Here is a 17,126-nt window from a genome sequence, read left to right on the forward strand (position 1 = left end):
GCTGTCTCACTCATGCTTCCTGGCTACACTCACATGCACAGACAAGGAAGAGCTGTAGAGTCTTAGCTGCTCTGTCTATTTTAAACCACTCTGTGTTGGACTATATTTATATCTCCAGAAGCGTGTGACTGAGTGTGTGCACAGGGAAGAGCCAGGGCAAAGACTATCCATCTATTTTTTTACTTTTATTTTTTTAATTTTGGGGATTTTGCCTCCAACTTACTGTGGCTCACCGTGTGTGTTACAGAGAGACACAGTGTGTGTGTGATCGAGTGAGCCTGCATGTGTGTGTGAAAGAGGAGAGAGGAGCAGAATGATTGCAGCCCAGCTACTTGCCTATTACTTCACCGAACTCAAGGATGACCAGGTTAAAAAGGTGAGTGATCTGTGTTTGTGATCAGCCTCTGTTTCTGATGTCGGAGGGAAAAGGAGAGCATGTGTTGTAGAGGTCATTGGGTTTACCCACACGGTCACCATCACAACTTTGCCATGAAGAGTTTGCCAGTGCAGAACATATTAGGAAATGTAGAGATGTCTCTTTCAGGAAGTGAATGAAAAGATTCACCATGTGGGGAGGGCGCTTGCATGAATCACTGATGTGGTACGTGACCGTTTTGGTGTAGTAGGATGTGTAAGGAGACATTACACAGGGGGCGAGTTATTGGTGTCAGTTGAGAGAGGTGTGGCGAGGAGAAGGAAGCCGGTCAGAGGGGAGGAAGACAGATAAGCAGAGGGATGAGAAGGAGGAGGTTGGCATGAAGGAGCAAAGTCATTTTAGGGGTCACTGACTTTTTAATGATGTTGTCAAAATGATACTTACACCTTCACTTCCTTGAGAGGAACTCGATGGATAAGAAAAAGGAGAACAAGTTAAGAGGCCTAAGTTACTCAACCTGACTCGTGTAACTTCTTTTCAGTAAGTTTTGAGTTCAGCTTGTAATGGGGGGGAGAATGACATGAGGTGAACACCATGAATGTGAGTCTTTCATGACTCCTCAGCTGAGCAGCCCCCCACTGTAAGACCTCCAGTGTAAAACTGACTGGACCCGTTTGATCGCCCCTCAGACTGAGAGGTGAGTGTGTCGGTCGAGCTTTTCCTGTTACTCAGACCTGCTCGTGTAGCCTCTCGATCGACTGTGCCGGAAGAATCCTGTTGTCAGGCAACAAACACAGTCATATGCTGCAATCTAAGGTTGTCCGAATAAATATAACTGAGTCAGAGGACAGTAAAATACTTCCAGACCCACTAGTGTCGTCATATTTTGCTTAAACCTAACATGATTCAAAGGAAATTTCGCAACATGTTTCCGTTTAGTTCACACATGATGCAGGGGCCCTTTAAGGTCTCCTGCTGATGATGTCACGCGTCATCACCGACTGCAGATCATGCATCAAACACTGGTCTTTTTCCTGCATAGATGAAAAACGTTGCCACACTTCCTCTCTCCGTTTTCTTCCCCTGTCCTTCTCCGCTCTCTGATTTACATGGTGCACTCTTTAATCGCACACAGAGACGCACAGGAGTGTCGGCCCCAGTTGTGCTTGCTGTGCCAATGTCACAATCTGTTAAGACGAAATACATCTCTCAGCTGCAAGGATCTGATGTAATGCTACACATCTACCTCCCTCCTCACTCCCGCTGACTTTCTCTCCCTGAAATAGGCCAGCTTTGAGCCATGTGACCATAGGTGTCAGGAGGAGAAGGCTTATACACAAATACGCCCACACACACACATTCATACCCTCAGGGCCAGCTGTGTACCTATTGTGTGGCTTTTTCAAACAGCAGGTTTTAGTCTAGGACTCGAGAAACAACTTCCAACACATGGCGCAGGTTTCAAGCTGCGATGAGTGAGAGTGTTCAGCGGATTTAGTCACGACCTCGGGTGGAATCTGCAGTTGGCAAAGCGCCTCAGTCAGCTGAGTGCGTCTCCTCTCAATCCACCGCACTGTCCTTGGCCAGGTCCTTGATACACTGTGGGTGGTTAGTGTGAATCCAGAGCAGTGTTTTAATCTGTGTGGGTGTGTGTGTGTGTGCATAAGGTGTAAGAAGGAAGGTGCAGGAGAGGGCAGTGTAGAGGACAGTGTTTTTCCACATGGCGAGGCCGTGCGTGTGCACATGTACACACACAGAGGAGTCGGGTTTCAGTGCGTCCCCCTGCATCACCTCGCAGGGACAAGGAGAGCCGGGCATTGTTAAGAGGTGGAATGCGAACAGAAAGGAGAAGGAGGGACAAGGAGAAGGGGAGGGAAGGAAGGAGAGGCAGAGGGTGTGATCTCTCCCTGAAACTCAAACCATGCTGCTGCTGGTGTCAGAGAAAGTTGTGTGTCAGAGGTGTGTTTTGGGGAAAATGTGGCCTCTACTGACTCATGCGTGCAGGCGACAAGGGCCTCATGTCTCCTCACTGGGGAACGTTACTTTGCTCAACATTACTGGAAAAAGTAGAAACTCCTTTTTGGGCCAGAACTTGTATAATTCAATTGCCTAAGGAGAAGCTTTCACCCCAGTCTGTTTGTCGGTTAGTTCATTGAGTGGATTTCCATGAAACTCGGTGGAAGTGTGTGGTATGGGTCAGGGAAGAACCCATTATATTATGGTGCGGATCTGGATCAGGGGGTGGATCCAAGAAGTTTTCTTCACTTAATTTAATATATTGAGCCCTTTTCCACTAAGGAAGTTTAAAGGACGGTTTGGAGCCAGTGCCTAATCTAGAACCAACTCTTTGTGTTTCAACAGCCAACAAACTGGTTCTTGGCCAGAACAAAAACTGTTCAACTCCATCCCCAACACTTTTCTGGTTGAGAAGAAAGAACTGGGCCTGGACCAAATTATTGTGACCTCCATTTGAATAAGTGTAGTTTGCAAAGGCGATTTAATTATTTTAAATATGGGAGACAAAGTGAAGCAACAGTGGTCTGTGGAGGACACAGTCTCACTTGAAAAGAGAAGCTGTTGTCCGCCATTGTTGATATTGTGCTTGAAGTCTGCGACGGTGTCGCTGGGTAATCAGAGACGTATGAGTAATGTATACAGTGATGTAATGACGTGGGCTTGATGTTGACTGTAGCCCATGGAAACGCAATTTGGTCCTTAAAAAGTTTGCAAGTTAAACCAACTCCGAACCAGCACGAGCACCAGGTTCCCCTCGGTCAAAAAGGTTTATTTAGGGAGTGATATCTTTGAATGAGTCCATTCTAGTTGTTAGACTGATGAAGTGAAGTTATTTGTGAAAAATGAGGACGAATCATTTCTTTTTTTTTTGTCTGTATTCATGTGAGTAATAAATCCTACAGCAGATATATTTATCTGAGCTGAGTGAGGTGCAGTCATGCTCTGCTATCATAAAGTGCTTAGACATGGTTTCTATCCGCAGAGCGCTGAGTCATAATACGGCGCTGTTTTTTTCTCCCCTGCGGCATGAACTGAGTCTAGTCAGGGGTTCAGTGGATTTATCTTAGTTTGTTGTGGAGAACAATGTCTGCTGTTAATCCTCCCCTTTGTATCCAGGCCGTGGCACATTGTTATTCAAACCAAGCTAAGAACTAAGAACTCATCCTCCTTCAGTTGGCTAATGAGGAATTCATTCTTATTTTAACAGAGCAATTTGAATAAGAATCCATGTTAGCTGAGTGGACATATACACTTTATATAAACTCATAAAGTGAGCAGTTATGTATGTTAAACAAATGATGCAGCACAGTTTCCGTCATCAGCATTGATTCATGGCAGAAGAGGAGGAGGAGGCTGGGTGGTGAGCAGAGGGAGATAGGGAGCAGCAGTGGTGTGCACACTGATGTGTTATCAATTTCAGTGGATCACTGTGAATCGAGGCACCCAAACTGAATGGATCTGTTTACATCAGCTGACACAGCATGACCTACATGATCCGCACTCAACTCAGAACACAGGTGGTCTGTCCTGCAGAGGTGAAAATAGTGTTATGACCTCCACCAAGGAGATTATGTTATCACCCCCGTCCATTCGTCTATTGGTTTGTTTGTTTGTAAGCAAGACTACGCAAAAAATAAATTAACCGATTTCCACAAAAGGATTGGGTCAAGGAAGAACCCATTAAATTTTGGTGAGGATCCAGATCAGGGGGCTTATTCAGGATTTTTTCCCCCCTTTCTTTAGAATAACAACTTAAGAAATGAATGGATCTTCATGAAAAAAATCAAGCATGTTAGGCTGATATTTGTGTGTATTAGTGTGTGGAATTTGTTGCAGAGGTATGCGCTGTACTGAGTGATGTTCTGGGTTTTCTGAATTGCTAAATAAATTTTGGATGTTGCTGCTTTGAATGAAGGTCTCGCTGGTACGAGGCCTAAGTGTTATTTAACCGATTCTGTTAAATAATGCAAAGTCAGAGGAGTTGGAGAAGAGGTGGATGGAAGCAGCCACAAACACCACTGAACTTTATAAATGAATTACACAGACAATTGATTGCCAGTAGATTCACCAGCAACAATTTCACATTAACATAATTAGTTTGTCCCAGTGTTAATACAACTTTAATACGGTTTCATTTAAAGAGGAGCTCAAATGTTTCACTACAGAACCATGCAACCTTTTTTTTCCCACTACATTATTCAGCCATAAACGTTAAGGATTTTCACTTTTACATTCTGTAAGGGATGTTGTTTTTGGAAACATTCAAGCAGACGTTTGTGGGGCAATACCTCTTGTTCAAATCTGCTTTTGATTCTTCATAAATACACATACAACATTCAACGACCTCTTTGTTTTCGTTTGCAAGCTGTTTTACCATAAGGACACAATGTCACGTCAGGACAAACATACAGGATGTTAGGATAACAAGCTGACTGACTAAATGCATTCAAATACTTTAGACTGTGTTTTTTGATAAAGCTTCTTATGTATCTGCATACCTACATAAATCTATATTATATACCGAGACATTTAGTTTGTGCATAGTTTCAAACGATATCAATCATTTTTGCAATATAATTTCACTCAATAGCAAAAACGACAATATATGTCGATTTAATTCTTATGCATTTTGCAAGCACAGTGAGGAGGTGTAAAACCCATCAAATGTTTGTCATGTGCTCGCCGTACTCTGTCCACACAGAACTTCAATCAAAAGTTTAAATCAGTCTTCAAAGTTTTGACTGAAGATTTTGATCTTTATATAAACCAATACACTCTTGGTGTAAGAAAAAGCAGTTATTGGTATGGCTAATACATGGCAAAGTTTAAAAAAATATATTAAAAATGCACCTACATCTTGCAGCACACTGTCTGGGTGACTAACAACCATAATAGTAATGATAATAATCTTCCTTTTAAGTGTTTAAAAGGAAGATTGTAATGTTGTTGTGTTCAAAGAGTTGTGTAGGGGAAGCGTTAACTTTGCAATAGAAATAACAGATGCTGAGGACTGACAGTAGCTTCATGAGGAGTTTTCAGGCACCGACATGTCTCTTCAAATCACAGACGAGACTTCAGTGTAAATTACAGACTTGGGTTGTTGACCTTTTTTATGGCATTTTCCAGCAGTTTCCACTACAAATGTCGTTTACTGAGCCTTTGAGGGTCAGATGTCTCAGCTGCGGACTCCTGTCTGACAGAGCATGTGCTAATGAGCTTTTGTCCCAGAGGCAGACTCATTCCACATGTAGACAATATATAGGGAATGTAACACCGGTAGAGGAGTTAAATGTTCGACAGTGTTGTTCTCTTGTATGTGAGTCTGCAGCCATTTTGGCTCACAGCCTGTTTATATTATTCAGCTGCCTGTTAACACCCAGCTACTGTATCATAAAATCTAGGCTGACCATGTACAGGAGCCAAAACCTCATGACTAATCATGCCCTTTTCTCCACCGCCCACTCACACATTATCATGTTCTATTTCACTTTGTATACATTTATTTGATTGTCTTCATTATTATAATTTGAGTTTATATAATTTGCTATCTGCAATCAAACTATAGTTGTTTATACATTAAGGTAAAGGTAAACATTTGTTTTGTGCTATCGGGCCATATTCACCATTTGACACATGGGCCACTTTAGATTCACATCCAGATTACACCTTGTCAAGAGCACCACATGTTTGCCATAGAAGGCCAGCATTTGTTTTGGGATATTTGGGCCACATTTGCTATTTTACAAGTGGGCCACTTTAGGCTCACATCTGTTTTGTCCGGGCCACAAGAAGCCCAGAAGTGCCTTCATCATTGCCTGAAGTGGCCCACGTCCATATGCTGGCTTTGTCCTTCAGTGTCAGATGTTTGCTCCATTATACAGGTGATTTCTGTGGCCAGCAGATGCAAAATCCTTCCCTGTAAACTCTCACACCCAAACTGACACTCTCCTGAACCAGTTAGCAGATAACAGAGCGCACAGGAAATGCAGGAAATGCAGGAAATGCAGGAAATGCAGGAAATACAGTTAATGAGTGACCCCTTACACAGGAAGTGGCAGAATTCCCAACTGTGCCGGTTACAATGAGTATAGATCCAGTAAATTACAGCACAAGGCTATAATGTACGTCACAGCACGCACACCCATTATGAGTGTGTGGATACTAAAAATGAGTCATGCTTGTGTGAACTTGTGTGACCCTGTGAGTGTTATATATTTCATATACATACTGTATATACATACCTCGCATATTCTGGGACTGATTGTTAAGAAGCAGACTGGTGATAATCCAGTTATGAGCCACTGGTGACTGGAGGAGTTAATCCTGCTTAGCCCCGCTGTCATTTTACAGAGCAACTCGCAATGAACCTGACATTTGAGTATAATCCTCTGCTCTGGGTTTGTCTCACACTTGAATCATAAAGCAGCTCTTTGCTTCATCACACTGTGTGACGCAACTGTGGACTTCACCAGGATTGTTTAACATCCTGTTCCTGAAAGGTCATAAAGCTCAGACTGTTGTTTGCTGTGTTACACACTGAGAAGTTTTGACTGACTGATTTAAGGACCTGTGCAATGTCTGGGATTTTGTGAATATTCCTTAGTCGAATAATTTATGGCCTTCTTGTCTTTTTCTGTACTCGTTCCTGTGTATATCCCCTACTTGTATCACTTTCATACAAATATGGCCTATGGCATGTGGCCTTGAAAACAGGACTGATGATGCTCTGCTTTTCACTTTATTTGCTGTATTCAAAGACTTTTATTCCATAATTCTGTAATAAAGAAATTTAGAAATAGCTATGTTATATGGATGTGATTCATTTCTGGGTTAAACAGTACCTGTGGTCAGTTAACCAGGAAGTAGATTGTCCCATGGGTGACTGAAACATCATGGGATCAGGAGTTAGTCATATTCACTTCCTTATGCTTATAGAAAATAAAGGCTATGTTATATGTAAATATCTGCTACTTTAATTTAATCATAGGCCATCTCACGGGTTAGTGTTGTGTATACAGAGGGGTCCAGTCACCTGAAACCATTTCCCCATTTACTTGAATGGACTCTGTACATTTTAAAACGTGGATGATTGATAGTCCAGCTTAAGAAGATTAATGCTTCAGTTTTTGTGTCTAATCTTTCATTTTAGATCGATAAGTACCTGTACTCCATGCGTTTCTCTGATGAGACGTTGGTGGAAATCATGCAGCGCTTCCGGAGGGAGCTGTCCAAAGGACTGGGTCGGGACACCAACCCCACCGCTGCACTAAAGATGCTGCCTACGTTTGTGCGATCGATCCCTGACGGCTCAGGTGAGCATCTCCAGCCCTCATTGTCTGAAGTCCACTGGGTCAAGCACTTCCTGTGACGACAGTTTGACTTTTCTGTATGAACGAGAGTCCACAGAATACCTCAGTAAACCCAGTGTTTGCGAACATAAAGCTGTGGACTCTGATACAAAATTGGAGAATTTTATGAAAAGTAAATGATCTACTAAAAAATGTTGTCTGGTCTTCACTTGGCCTTTAATTTCATGTGGTCTAACTCTGATGTATCAATACCTTTTATCATTTGGATGAAGCACAGGCAGGAAAGACTATTTTTGTCACAGAAGCTAAATCAAATGCATTTTAATCAAAGCCACTGAGCTCTACAGAGTTACAGTCATAACAGATCATATTTCAGCATTAAAGCTCAGTCATGCATTCACCATGTGTATTGTCATGGAGAGAGGGATGGTAAAAGTCAGTATTTTTTAAAAATTAAAGTAGTTGCACCTCGTCTCATCTTTCAGAAGACAAGTCAAAAACTGTCATTGACATTTACGAAGTGTGTCCACTTGACCTGATCTGCATGTCTTTGTCATTTCGGGAGGAAACCAGATGTAAACATCATACAGGGCAAACACCGTTGTGTCTAGTTGTGAGTCAACAGAGCTGAACACTGCAGAAGGTCTTGTTGGTGATGACGACAAGAGAAGTAGTTATTCTGGTTTAATAGTCCTGAAACCATGCCGGCAGAAAAATGTTTATCTTGTAGAAAATTACCATACAGTACTTTTCACTTAATCTTTTGCACATCAGATGTCTTGTGTGTTTATAAGCTGAGCTCAAAACAGTGAAGTGTATGTGGACGTGAATATATCTATGCCTCTCTGTCCCTAATGTCATTGTCTGCTGCATGCTGACTAATACTGATTCACTGCAGTCGTTCTGTCCTTTAAGTGTCAATGTGCGTCAGAATGTTTTTTTTTTTTATATCCTTTACATAATGCACTCGTGGAAGAGGGTGTCTGTCAGAAATGGATGTTATTACCCCCCCTCTCTGTCCCTCTCAAAGAAAATCTAATTTAATCTACAACGTGAACGCTGTACGTCCAGACACACACACACACACTCACACACACAGATTAGCAGTAATCACACAAATCCTGCTGCCATTGTTAGCGAAGACAGTGTAAGTGAAATTCCTTCAGCACTCATAGATATTAGTTCCTAACAACAATGCATACGTATAGACTTATATGACATAAGTATGTATTTAAATGTTGAGCCTCATACTGTACATCCAACTGCAGCAGCAGCAGCAGCCTGCTCTGGATAATGAACTGATTGAACTATCAGGGTTGTATGATACAGCAGGTATCTATGGATGAACGCACACCACAGGTGATACAACCTATAATCAACATGTCTGTCAAGAGGCAATTCAGCATGTCAGTCTTCATTTGTTAAAGCTGCTCTTAGTGTTGTTTGTTTACGCAACATTAGACAAGATTCACAGACTGGCAGAGATTCAAAGGGATGGGATTATTCTGTCTGATTAGTGAGGGCAGAAATTAGCCTGTGTGTTGTTCACCTGATCTTTTCCCTGTGAGCCACTGCAGCATGTTTATTATATAAAATAACACTGCACAGCCATGAGAAAAATAACTCTTTAATCCTTGGCTCACTCCCCTCTGTGCACAGTTACCAACAGAGATTGACAGGTTGTCTTTACTGAATTCACATTCCTTTCAGACACATTATCAGTCACTCTGACCCAAGTGAGCTACACTGACCTGACCTTGCATTTCTCATCTGCACAAAATGTTCCAGCACAGGATCGCAATAATCTGAAAAATTACAACACAAAGTTTTTGTAATCTTCATTGAACCTTTACTCGGAGTAATACACAACGTAGCATTTTGACATTTTAAATCATTATCTGTAATAATTGTTGCCTGTAATCTTTGAGAAGTGGGTAAACAACGGCTCTAGCTAAGTTTGTTATACTAATCAGTGGGTTCTTTACTCTGTGTGTGTGCAGCAGCAGCACCAAGAACCTTCTGACCTAGTGAGACGCATTGTCAGTACTTTCTAAATGTGAAGTTGAGGTGAAGGTTACAGTTTGTACGAGATCACCAGGGAATAAAAGCTGTAAAACAGGAGTAAGAGGAAGGAAGCAGACGGTATCACCTCATATCAATGGTCAATACGCAATACAAGTCCTATTATTCAGATCCGATTCAGACAGAAATAGAATCCCTTCTTGTTGTCAGGAGACCGTGTTGAATATTAAATCTATACCAGGTTTTTATGGGATTTAAAATGAGTAAAGACACCAAAGTGTTTTCTTAGAGATTATGATGCAGGTTTCTTTTTGCAACCATTAACCAATACCATACAGGAAGTTGCAGGACAGAATAGAGTCAAGCAAAACACACACACACACACACACACACACACACACAAACACATACATACACGAAGAAACACATACAGTAGTTGGAGGAGTTTAAAGGTGTCATCTTTGGCCCAAAGAGAAGACATAACTTTGAATGAAAGCTATGTCTGTAAGCTTTATCTTTCCATACAAACTTATTTTCCATGTTGCTTATAGTGTGACACTGTAGAGTGATACTGAGATCTGTATTTGTTTGCTAAGCTAACAGGAGGAAGATGTACCGATAATGCATGTCCTGTTCAAAGCTTCCGTTATTATCTGTGTGCTGAAACATTGGCCCTTACAATGAAGTGAAGGGAAGACTTCTGCTACAAATGTATAAATCTATAGCCATGTAACTGCAAGATGACATTTCTCCCCGTCTCTGTCTTCTTTCTGTCTCAACAGAGAAAGGGGACTTCATTGCGTTGGACCTGGGAGGCAGCAACTTCCGGATCCTCCGCGTCAAAGTGAGCCATGAGAAGAAACAGACAGTTCTGATGGAGAGTCAAATCTACGACACACCAGAGGACATCATTCATGGAAGTGGAACGAGGGTAGGTTCATACCCCCCGCCCCCCACACACACACACGCACACACACACACAGTCTCGCTCAAGCTTAACCTGAGACGCCCCTCCCTCTCTCTTCCAGCTGTTCGACCATGTGGCAGAATGTCTCGGTGACTTCATGGAAAAACACAACATCAAAGATAAGAAACTCCCAGTGGGTTTCACCTTCTCGTTCCCCTGCCAGCAGACCAAACTAGATGAGGTAACGCATCACATTCATCAGCCAATCAAGGCTGTCAAGCTGTAGCCAGATTTACCTTTCTTGCTTATACATATATCGATATTATATATATATATACTTTCCTGTGTAGTTGACTTGCTTATGACGCACTACTATATCCAAATATCTGAAGATTGTCAGAAAGTCCAGTTTACACTAGGAGTTGCCACAGCTGCCACATGAAACCATGTCTCCATGAATGATTGAATCACTCTGTTACGTTTCTCTCTCTGTTGGCCTGCAGGGCTATCTGATAACATGGACAAAGCGTTTCAAGGCAGGTGGCGTGGAGGGGATGGACGTTGTCAAGCTGCTCACCAAAGCCATTAAGAAACGAGGGGTGAGTCTCATGTCTTCGTCTGAGTCAACAATTCTTTTTATCCTCATGAATTTGGTTTAAAAGAGTTTGAAACATTTTAATCATTTTTCCTTTTATGTGTGTGTGTAAATAATTTCAGGACTACGATGCTGACATCATGGCTGTAGTAAACGATACAGTTGGAACGATGATGACCTGTGGTTTCGATGATCAACGCTGTGAAGTCGGCATCATCATCGGTACTAAAAGCAATGTGTATTTAAATAGTTAAAGGCCCAATCACATTAAGGAATGTATTTTCAAATGTTCACAATATGAATCAAACGAGTATAATACAAATTGGGTAAAGCTGTAGTGCTGAATGTGTTTGTGTGTTTGTAGGCACAGGCACCAATGCGTCCTACATGGAGGAGCTGCGTCACATCGACCAGGTGGAGGGAGACGAGGGCAGGATGTGTGTGAACACTGAGTGGGGGGCGTTCGGAGACGACGGCAGACTGGAAGACATCAGGACAGAGTTTGACAGAGAGATAGACCGAGGCTCTCTCAACCCCGGCAAACAGCTGTAAGTCAACACAAAACAATCAGAGCCTCATTCATCCCTGAGATTAAGATGCAGTGGAAACAGATGATTAGCTGTCAGCTTCTCAGTCTGCTGCTGGTGTTAATGCAATTTGGAAAATATAAAAAATATGTGAAAGTTTTTTTTAAAGAGATATTATACTATTTTTATCCTATTTTCTTTTAGTGTGTTTTAGGTTTTTCATGTAAGTAAAAGTTCTGCGAAATGAAAAATGTCCAAAGTCTGCGTGATGTCATATGACGTATGTTTCCCACAGAAATAGTTCAATCTATGACGCATGTGCACACCCACGAAGGTCACTCTTATGCAAAACATATTCAGAGTGACAGGTACGCAGACTAAAGAGTAAAAGAAAAGTTCCTGCGTGAGAGAAAGAACTGCATTGATGCTGCAGCTGCAGCTGAAGTCGTCACTCCTACTACTGCTGCTAAAAACACCAATAGTGACATCTTTAACCATCTGTTGTAAAAAGTATTAACCTAAGAGGTGTCTGCATGTCTGTTTCACTCCGTTCTCTTTGCTCTTGCTGTGCTGTAGATTTGAGAAGATGGTCAGTGGTATGTACATGGGGGAGCTGGTTCGTCTCATTCTGGTGAAGATGGCCAGAGAGGGTCTGCTGTTCGAGGGGAGGATCACCCCTGAGCTGCTCACTAAAGAGACGTTTGAGACCAAACACGTCTCGGCCATAGAGAAGTAAGTCAATAGTTACAAACATTTTAAATAAACCTGCTTAATCAATTACTTCTAAAAATCATTCAAAATGTAATCATATCATTTTCTAGTCGGTGATGGTGTCCCTCTATGTGTGTGTGTGTGTGTGTGTGTGTGTGTGTGTGTGTGTCCTGTTTAGGAGTAAGGAAGGACTGAGCAAAGCCAGAGAGATTTTAACCAAACTTGGTGTGGAGCCGTCAAATGAGGACTGTATCGCTGTGCAGCATGTACGTACTGCTGCTGAAACAACACACTCTTTAAAGCATTTTTTAGATTTAAGTATTACAAGGAAATGTATAGTACCAGACAACTATTATATCTGAGGTTTTAAAGCAGGTTGTGCTGTAAAAAAGCACTTAACATATGAGGTGTGTTGTTTGCAAAGTTTAAATATGCTGCTTGACTTTCTCACCTCTCCTTTCCCTTCAGGTTTGCACCATTGTGTCTTTCCGCTCTGCCAACCTTATAGCTGCAACGCTGGCCGCCATCCTCATGAGGCTAAAGGAAAACAAAGGTGTGGCACGACTCCGAACCACCGTAGGCATCGACGGATCTCTCTACAAGATGCACCCGCAGTGAGTAAAATTATAAATTTGTCTGCACTGTTTTAATTTGTTTGATTTCTCTTATCATCATGCATCTCATTATTGCTTTTCATTTCCCCACCATAATCACTGAGAACTGCTGTCAGCGGGTTATAAACTACATTATGTTGTTTGTTACCAGTCTGTATGAACTGTTAAAAATGTCAGCTCCTCCTTTCTACACCTACTTCAGGTATGCCCGCCGTCTCCATAAGACAGTCCGTCGTTTGGTGCCGGACTCTGACATCCGATTCCTATTATCAGAGAGCGGCAGTGGAAAGGGGGCTGCCATGGTGACAGCTGTGGCCTACAGGCTCGCTGACCAATCACGACAAATCACCGAAACGCTGTCCGAATTCCGCCTGACGAATGAACAGCTGTTGGAGGTGAGAGAGGGAGAGAGACTGTAGTGTGTGTGTCTGTAAGATTGCATCCTTCACTGTGTCTTACTTACCGATTGAAATTGTCTTGATATATGTAGGTAAAGAAACGAATGAGGACAGAGATCCAAAATGGCCTTTCCAAGAGCACTCAGGACACTGCAACTGTCAAAATGCTGCCGACCTTCGTACAAAGCACTCCCGATGGCACAGGTGACACTCACAAACACACACACACCTGTGACTACACATGTGCGTCTGTTTGGAATATTAAGCAGCTAAATATCTCTATCTCTACCTCTCACATTATCCAGAGCATGGTGACTTCCTGGCTTTGGATTTGGGAGGAACTAACTTCAGAGTTCTGTTGGTCAAGATTCGTTCTGGCAAGAGGAGAACGGTGGAGATGCACAACAAGATTTACGCTATTCCTCTGGAGGTGATGCAGGGCACAGGAGAGGAGGTGAGAGAATAATCCATTATCCATGTAAACAGTCAAAAACAACACAAGCTGAACAGAAGAAAGAAAGTCGGACATGTGGGGGAAAAGCTTTGAACTTTACCTCAAGTGGTAGTGTAAAGTTTAGGGTGGTTAGGTAGCTAAGCTTGTTGGCTTAGCGATAAGAAAATAGAAGGTTAGAGGTAAACAGGTAAATAGGTTGACTGTTGATCAAGATCAGCATTGAGTTGAGAGTCTTTGTAAACATAGATTTGAACTTGTGCATTGGCTTAGGCTAATCCTGTCTGTGACTTTTTGGCCTTTCCCCTCCTCCACCTGTTACTCTGTCCGTCAGAGCATGTGGTGTATATGTTAAAATGCTCCTTTTATCACATTTATTCATTTACATGTATGTGGTTTGGTGAAGTCACACGTCTCCCTGTACATCTCCACCCAAAACCGGACAAAAACACCTGATAGTCAAGGTTGCGACAAATGTTTTAAACAATTCTTATCATCATAGCCTCCTCTTTCTTCCAGTTGTTTGATCACATTGTGCAGTGCATCAGTGATTTCCTGGACTACATGGGGATGAAGAACACTCGTCTTCCTCTGGGCTTCACCTTCTCGTTCCCCTGCAGACAGACCAGCCTTGACGCTGTGAGTGCAGTCCGCTTCCTTCCTCTAGCTTGGCAACATTTCATGAGGCCAAAGACAGAAACGCATCCGATGCAAGACGTAACCATTTTCACTTGTGTGTGTTTGCAGGGCATCCTGGTGACGTGGACCAAAGGCTTCAAGGCGACAGACTGTGAAGGAGAGGATGTGGTGGGACTGTTGAGGGAGGCCATCAAGAGGAGAGAGGTAGAATATGAGGAGCATCTTCATCATCCTGCCGTTAAACATGGTGCTGTGTTAAACTGTAATGTTTGCATCACCTCATGTGTTTTCTCTCCAGGAGTTTGACCTGGATGTCGTGGCTGTGGTGAACGATACCGTGGGAACGATGATGACTTGTGCCTACGAAGAATCCACCTGTGAGATCGGACTCATTGCTGGTTAGTCTATATCAATTCTTCTTCTTTTTTTTTTATATATAAATATTCACTTTTCTTTGCTTTGTACATCTAATGTGACTGGACCGTCTGATCACAGGCACTGGGAGTAATGCGTGTTACATGGAGGAGATGAGGAACATCGAGATGATCGAGGGAGATGAGGGAAAGATGTGTGTCAACATGGAGTGGGGCGCTTTCGGAGACAATGGATGCCTTGACGACATCAGGACAGAGTATGACCGCGCTGTGGATGACTTGTCGCTCAACCCGGGCAAACAAAGGTTAACCTCCCACACGCACACATAGAAACCCTTCACTTTCTGCACTCATATCCTTATAAACGGCTTCCAGTGTTAACATGTCTATTCATGTGTATTTCTTCCCCCCTTGTGTTTTACAGATATGAGAAAATGTGTAGCGGCATGTACCTCGGTGAAATTGTGCGAAACATCCTCATCGACATGACCAAGAGAGGATTCCTGTTCAGAGGACAGATTTCTGAGACACTGAAGACCAGAGGCATCTTTGAAACAAAGTTCCTCTCTCAGATAGAGAGGTACGAAAAATGGGCCCAGTGTTTGTTTTGTGTTTGTGTCGAGTTGATTGGAAGTATTCTGGACTTCTGTCTTCATTGATTGTAGTCTGCACTCCCATTAGGACCCCTTGTAGAACAGCGTCTTTATCTTCTGTTTTGGGCCACTGAGGTTAACGGCCCTTAAAGATGTATTTGCATTTTTGTGATCCGACTCAGTATTGTGTGTGTGTGTCTCTTTGTCTGTCTCCAGTGACAGACTGGCATTGCTGCAGGTCAGATCCATCCTGCAACACTTAGGACTAGACAGCTCCTGTGATGACAGTATCATCGTCAAAGAGGTAAAATAAAGCGAGAAACAGTAGAAAGCATATTTAAATGTTTTTCAAATGTGGACACAATCTAAACGTTGCATGCATGTCAATGAGGTCTCATGCTCAACTCCTGATAATACGCCAGCTGCAGTTATCAACACTATCTCATTTGTGCACCACACATGGTGTTTGGGGAGAATATACTGTAGACTCTATTGCAGAGCTGTTGTTCTAGACTGTGTTAGTCTGAGCTCGGTGTACCTAATAAAATGGTAACTAAGTGTATACACTGGTTCATGAACACTGTGAAAGAGCCTGAGCCCCACAATACACCAATACACTGTTATCAGGTTTACTTTGTGAAAGAGAGCGAGGCAAATGTGACCAGCAGGAAAAGACCTTTTGAGTTATATTTATTTTTGTGAAAGTGAGTTCTGGCTCAGTAAACTGTGGCCTGTACAGTTGGTTAACTGTTGCTATAATGATAATGGTTTGTCATTGGTAGGTGTGTGGAGTAGTGTCTCATCGTGCAGCTCAGATATGCGGGGCAGGAATGGCGGCAGTGGTGGACAAGATCAGAGAGAACCGAGGACTGGACCATCTCAAGATCACTGTAGGGGTGGATGGGACGCTCTACAAACTACACCCACAGTAAGTTAAATTCATCAGTAACTATTCTTACAAAAATGACTGTCTTTTAAACTGCATTAGAATTTAAGGTAAGATATCATGTATAATGTATGATGAGCAGGTCATTTGGTCATACAGCTAATGACACATTCGCCTTATTTGCATGACAAGTCTATTTCATGAATGTCAGGACTGTGCAGAAAACAAGCAAATACAAAGAAGGGCAGACTCCACCTGCTGTGGACAACTATGAGGAGAAGAGCTTCAGGCCTTTCTAACCTTGCCAAACATATGTTCTTGTTCACTTTTTAAAATTGTAAAAACGCTTTTCTTACTTAGCATGTCATGACAATTTTAACTGTATTGTTGTTGAGTCTGCCAAAGAATTTGGCTTAAAAAGATCCCGGTGATCACATTATGGAAGAGAGGAAGCTGGATCCTTCAGACTGTTGTTGTCTGTTACCATGTGGCTTCACACAACAACATGGATTTATATCTGAACACTGTGCATTTACATTTGGAGAGTTGATAAAGATTAATTCTTGAAAGAGGCGAAACAGATTTTCTTTGCTAGCTTTATACTTTGTGAATAAAGAAAACAGCTAATTGAATGATATGTTCATTTAAGCAACGTATGATTCATTTTCAAGAAATCCAAAAAGCCACATGATCATGTTATGAATAGTA

The 17,126-nt window shown here is 42.3% G+C and overlaps 1 protein-coding gene across 1 annotated transcript in view; it reads left to right on the forward strand.

Annotated features, from left to right (window-relative positions):
* LOC117755419 (hexokinase-1) overlaps positions 1 to 17,126 on the forward strand; it is a 19,860-nt gene continuing 2,734 nt past the window's right edge. Inside the window, exons 1-20 of the mRNA XM_034575220.1 lie at positions 1 to 376; positions 7,542 to 7,704; positions 10,506 to 10,654; positions 10,752 to 10,871; positions 11,134 to 11,229; positions 11,348 to 11,447; positions 11,590 to 11,773; positions 12,329 to 12,484; positions 12,642 to 12,729; positions 12,932 to 13,077; positions 13,280 to 13,472; positions 13,568 to 13,679; positions 13,781 to 13,929; positions 14,446 to 14,565; positions 14,674 to 14,769; positions 14,864 to 14,963; positions 15,061 to 15,244; positions 15,364 to 15,519; positions 15,749 to 15,836; positions 16,315 to 16,460. Of these exons, the coding sequence (XP_034431111.1) occupies positions 314 to 376; positions 7,542 to 7,704; positions 10,506 to 10,654; positions 10,752 to 10,871; positions 11,134 to 11,229; positions 11,348 to 11,447; positions 11,590 to 11,773; positions 12,329 to 12,484; positions 12,642 to 12,729; positions 12,932 to 13,077; positions 13,280 to 13,472; positions 13,568 to 13,679; positions 13,781 to 13,929; positions 14,446 to 14,565; positions 14,674 to 14,769; positions 14,864 to 14,963; positions 15,061 to 15,244; positions 15,364 to 15,519; positions 15,749 to 15,836; positions 16,315 to 16,460 (2,609 nt within the window). The 5' untranslated portion in view covers positions 1 to 313. The remainder of the gene's footprint in view (positions 377 to 7,541; positions 7,705 to 10,505; positions 10,655 to 10,751; positions 10,872 to 11,133; positions 11,230 to 11,347; positions 11,448 to 11,589; positions 11,774 to 12,328; positions 12,485 to 12,641; positions 12,730 to 12,931; positions 13,078 to 13,279; positions 13,473 to 13,567; positions 13,680 to 13,780; positions 13,930 to 14,445; positions 14,566 to 14,673; positions 14,770 to 14,863; positions 14,964 to 15,060; positions 15,245 to 15,363; positions 15,520 to 15,748; positions 15,837 to 16,314; positions 16,461 to 17,126) is intronic.

The sequence above is a fragment of the Hippoglossus hippoglossus genome, chromosome 3 (genome assembly GCF_009819705.1).
Source record: "Hippoglossus hippoglossus isolate fHipHip1 chromosome 3, fHipHip1.pri, whole genome shotgun sequence".
NCBI classification, from domain to species: Eukaryota; Metazoa; Chordata; class Actinopteri; order Pleuronectiformes; family Pleuronectidae; genus Hippoglossus; species Hippoglossus hippoglossus.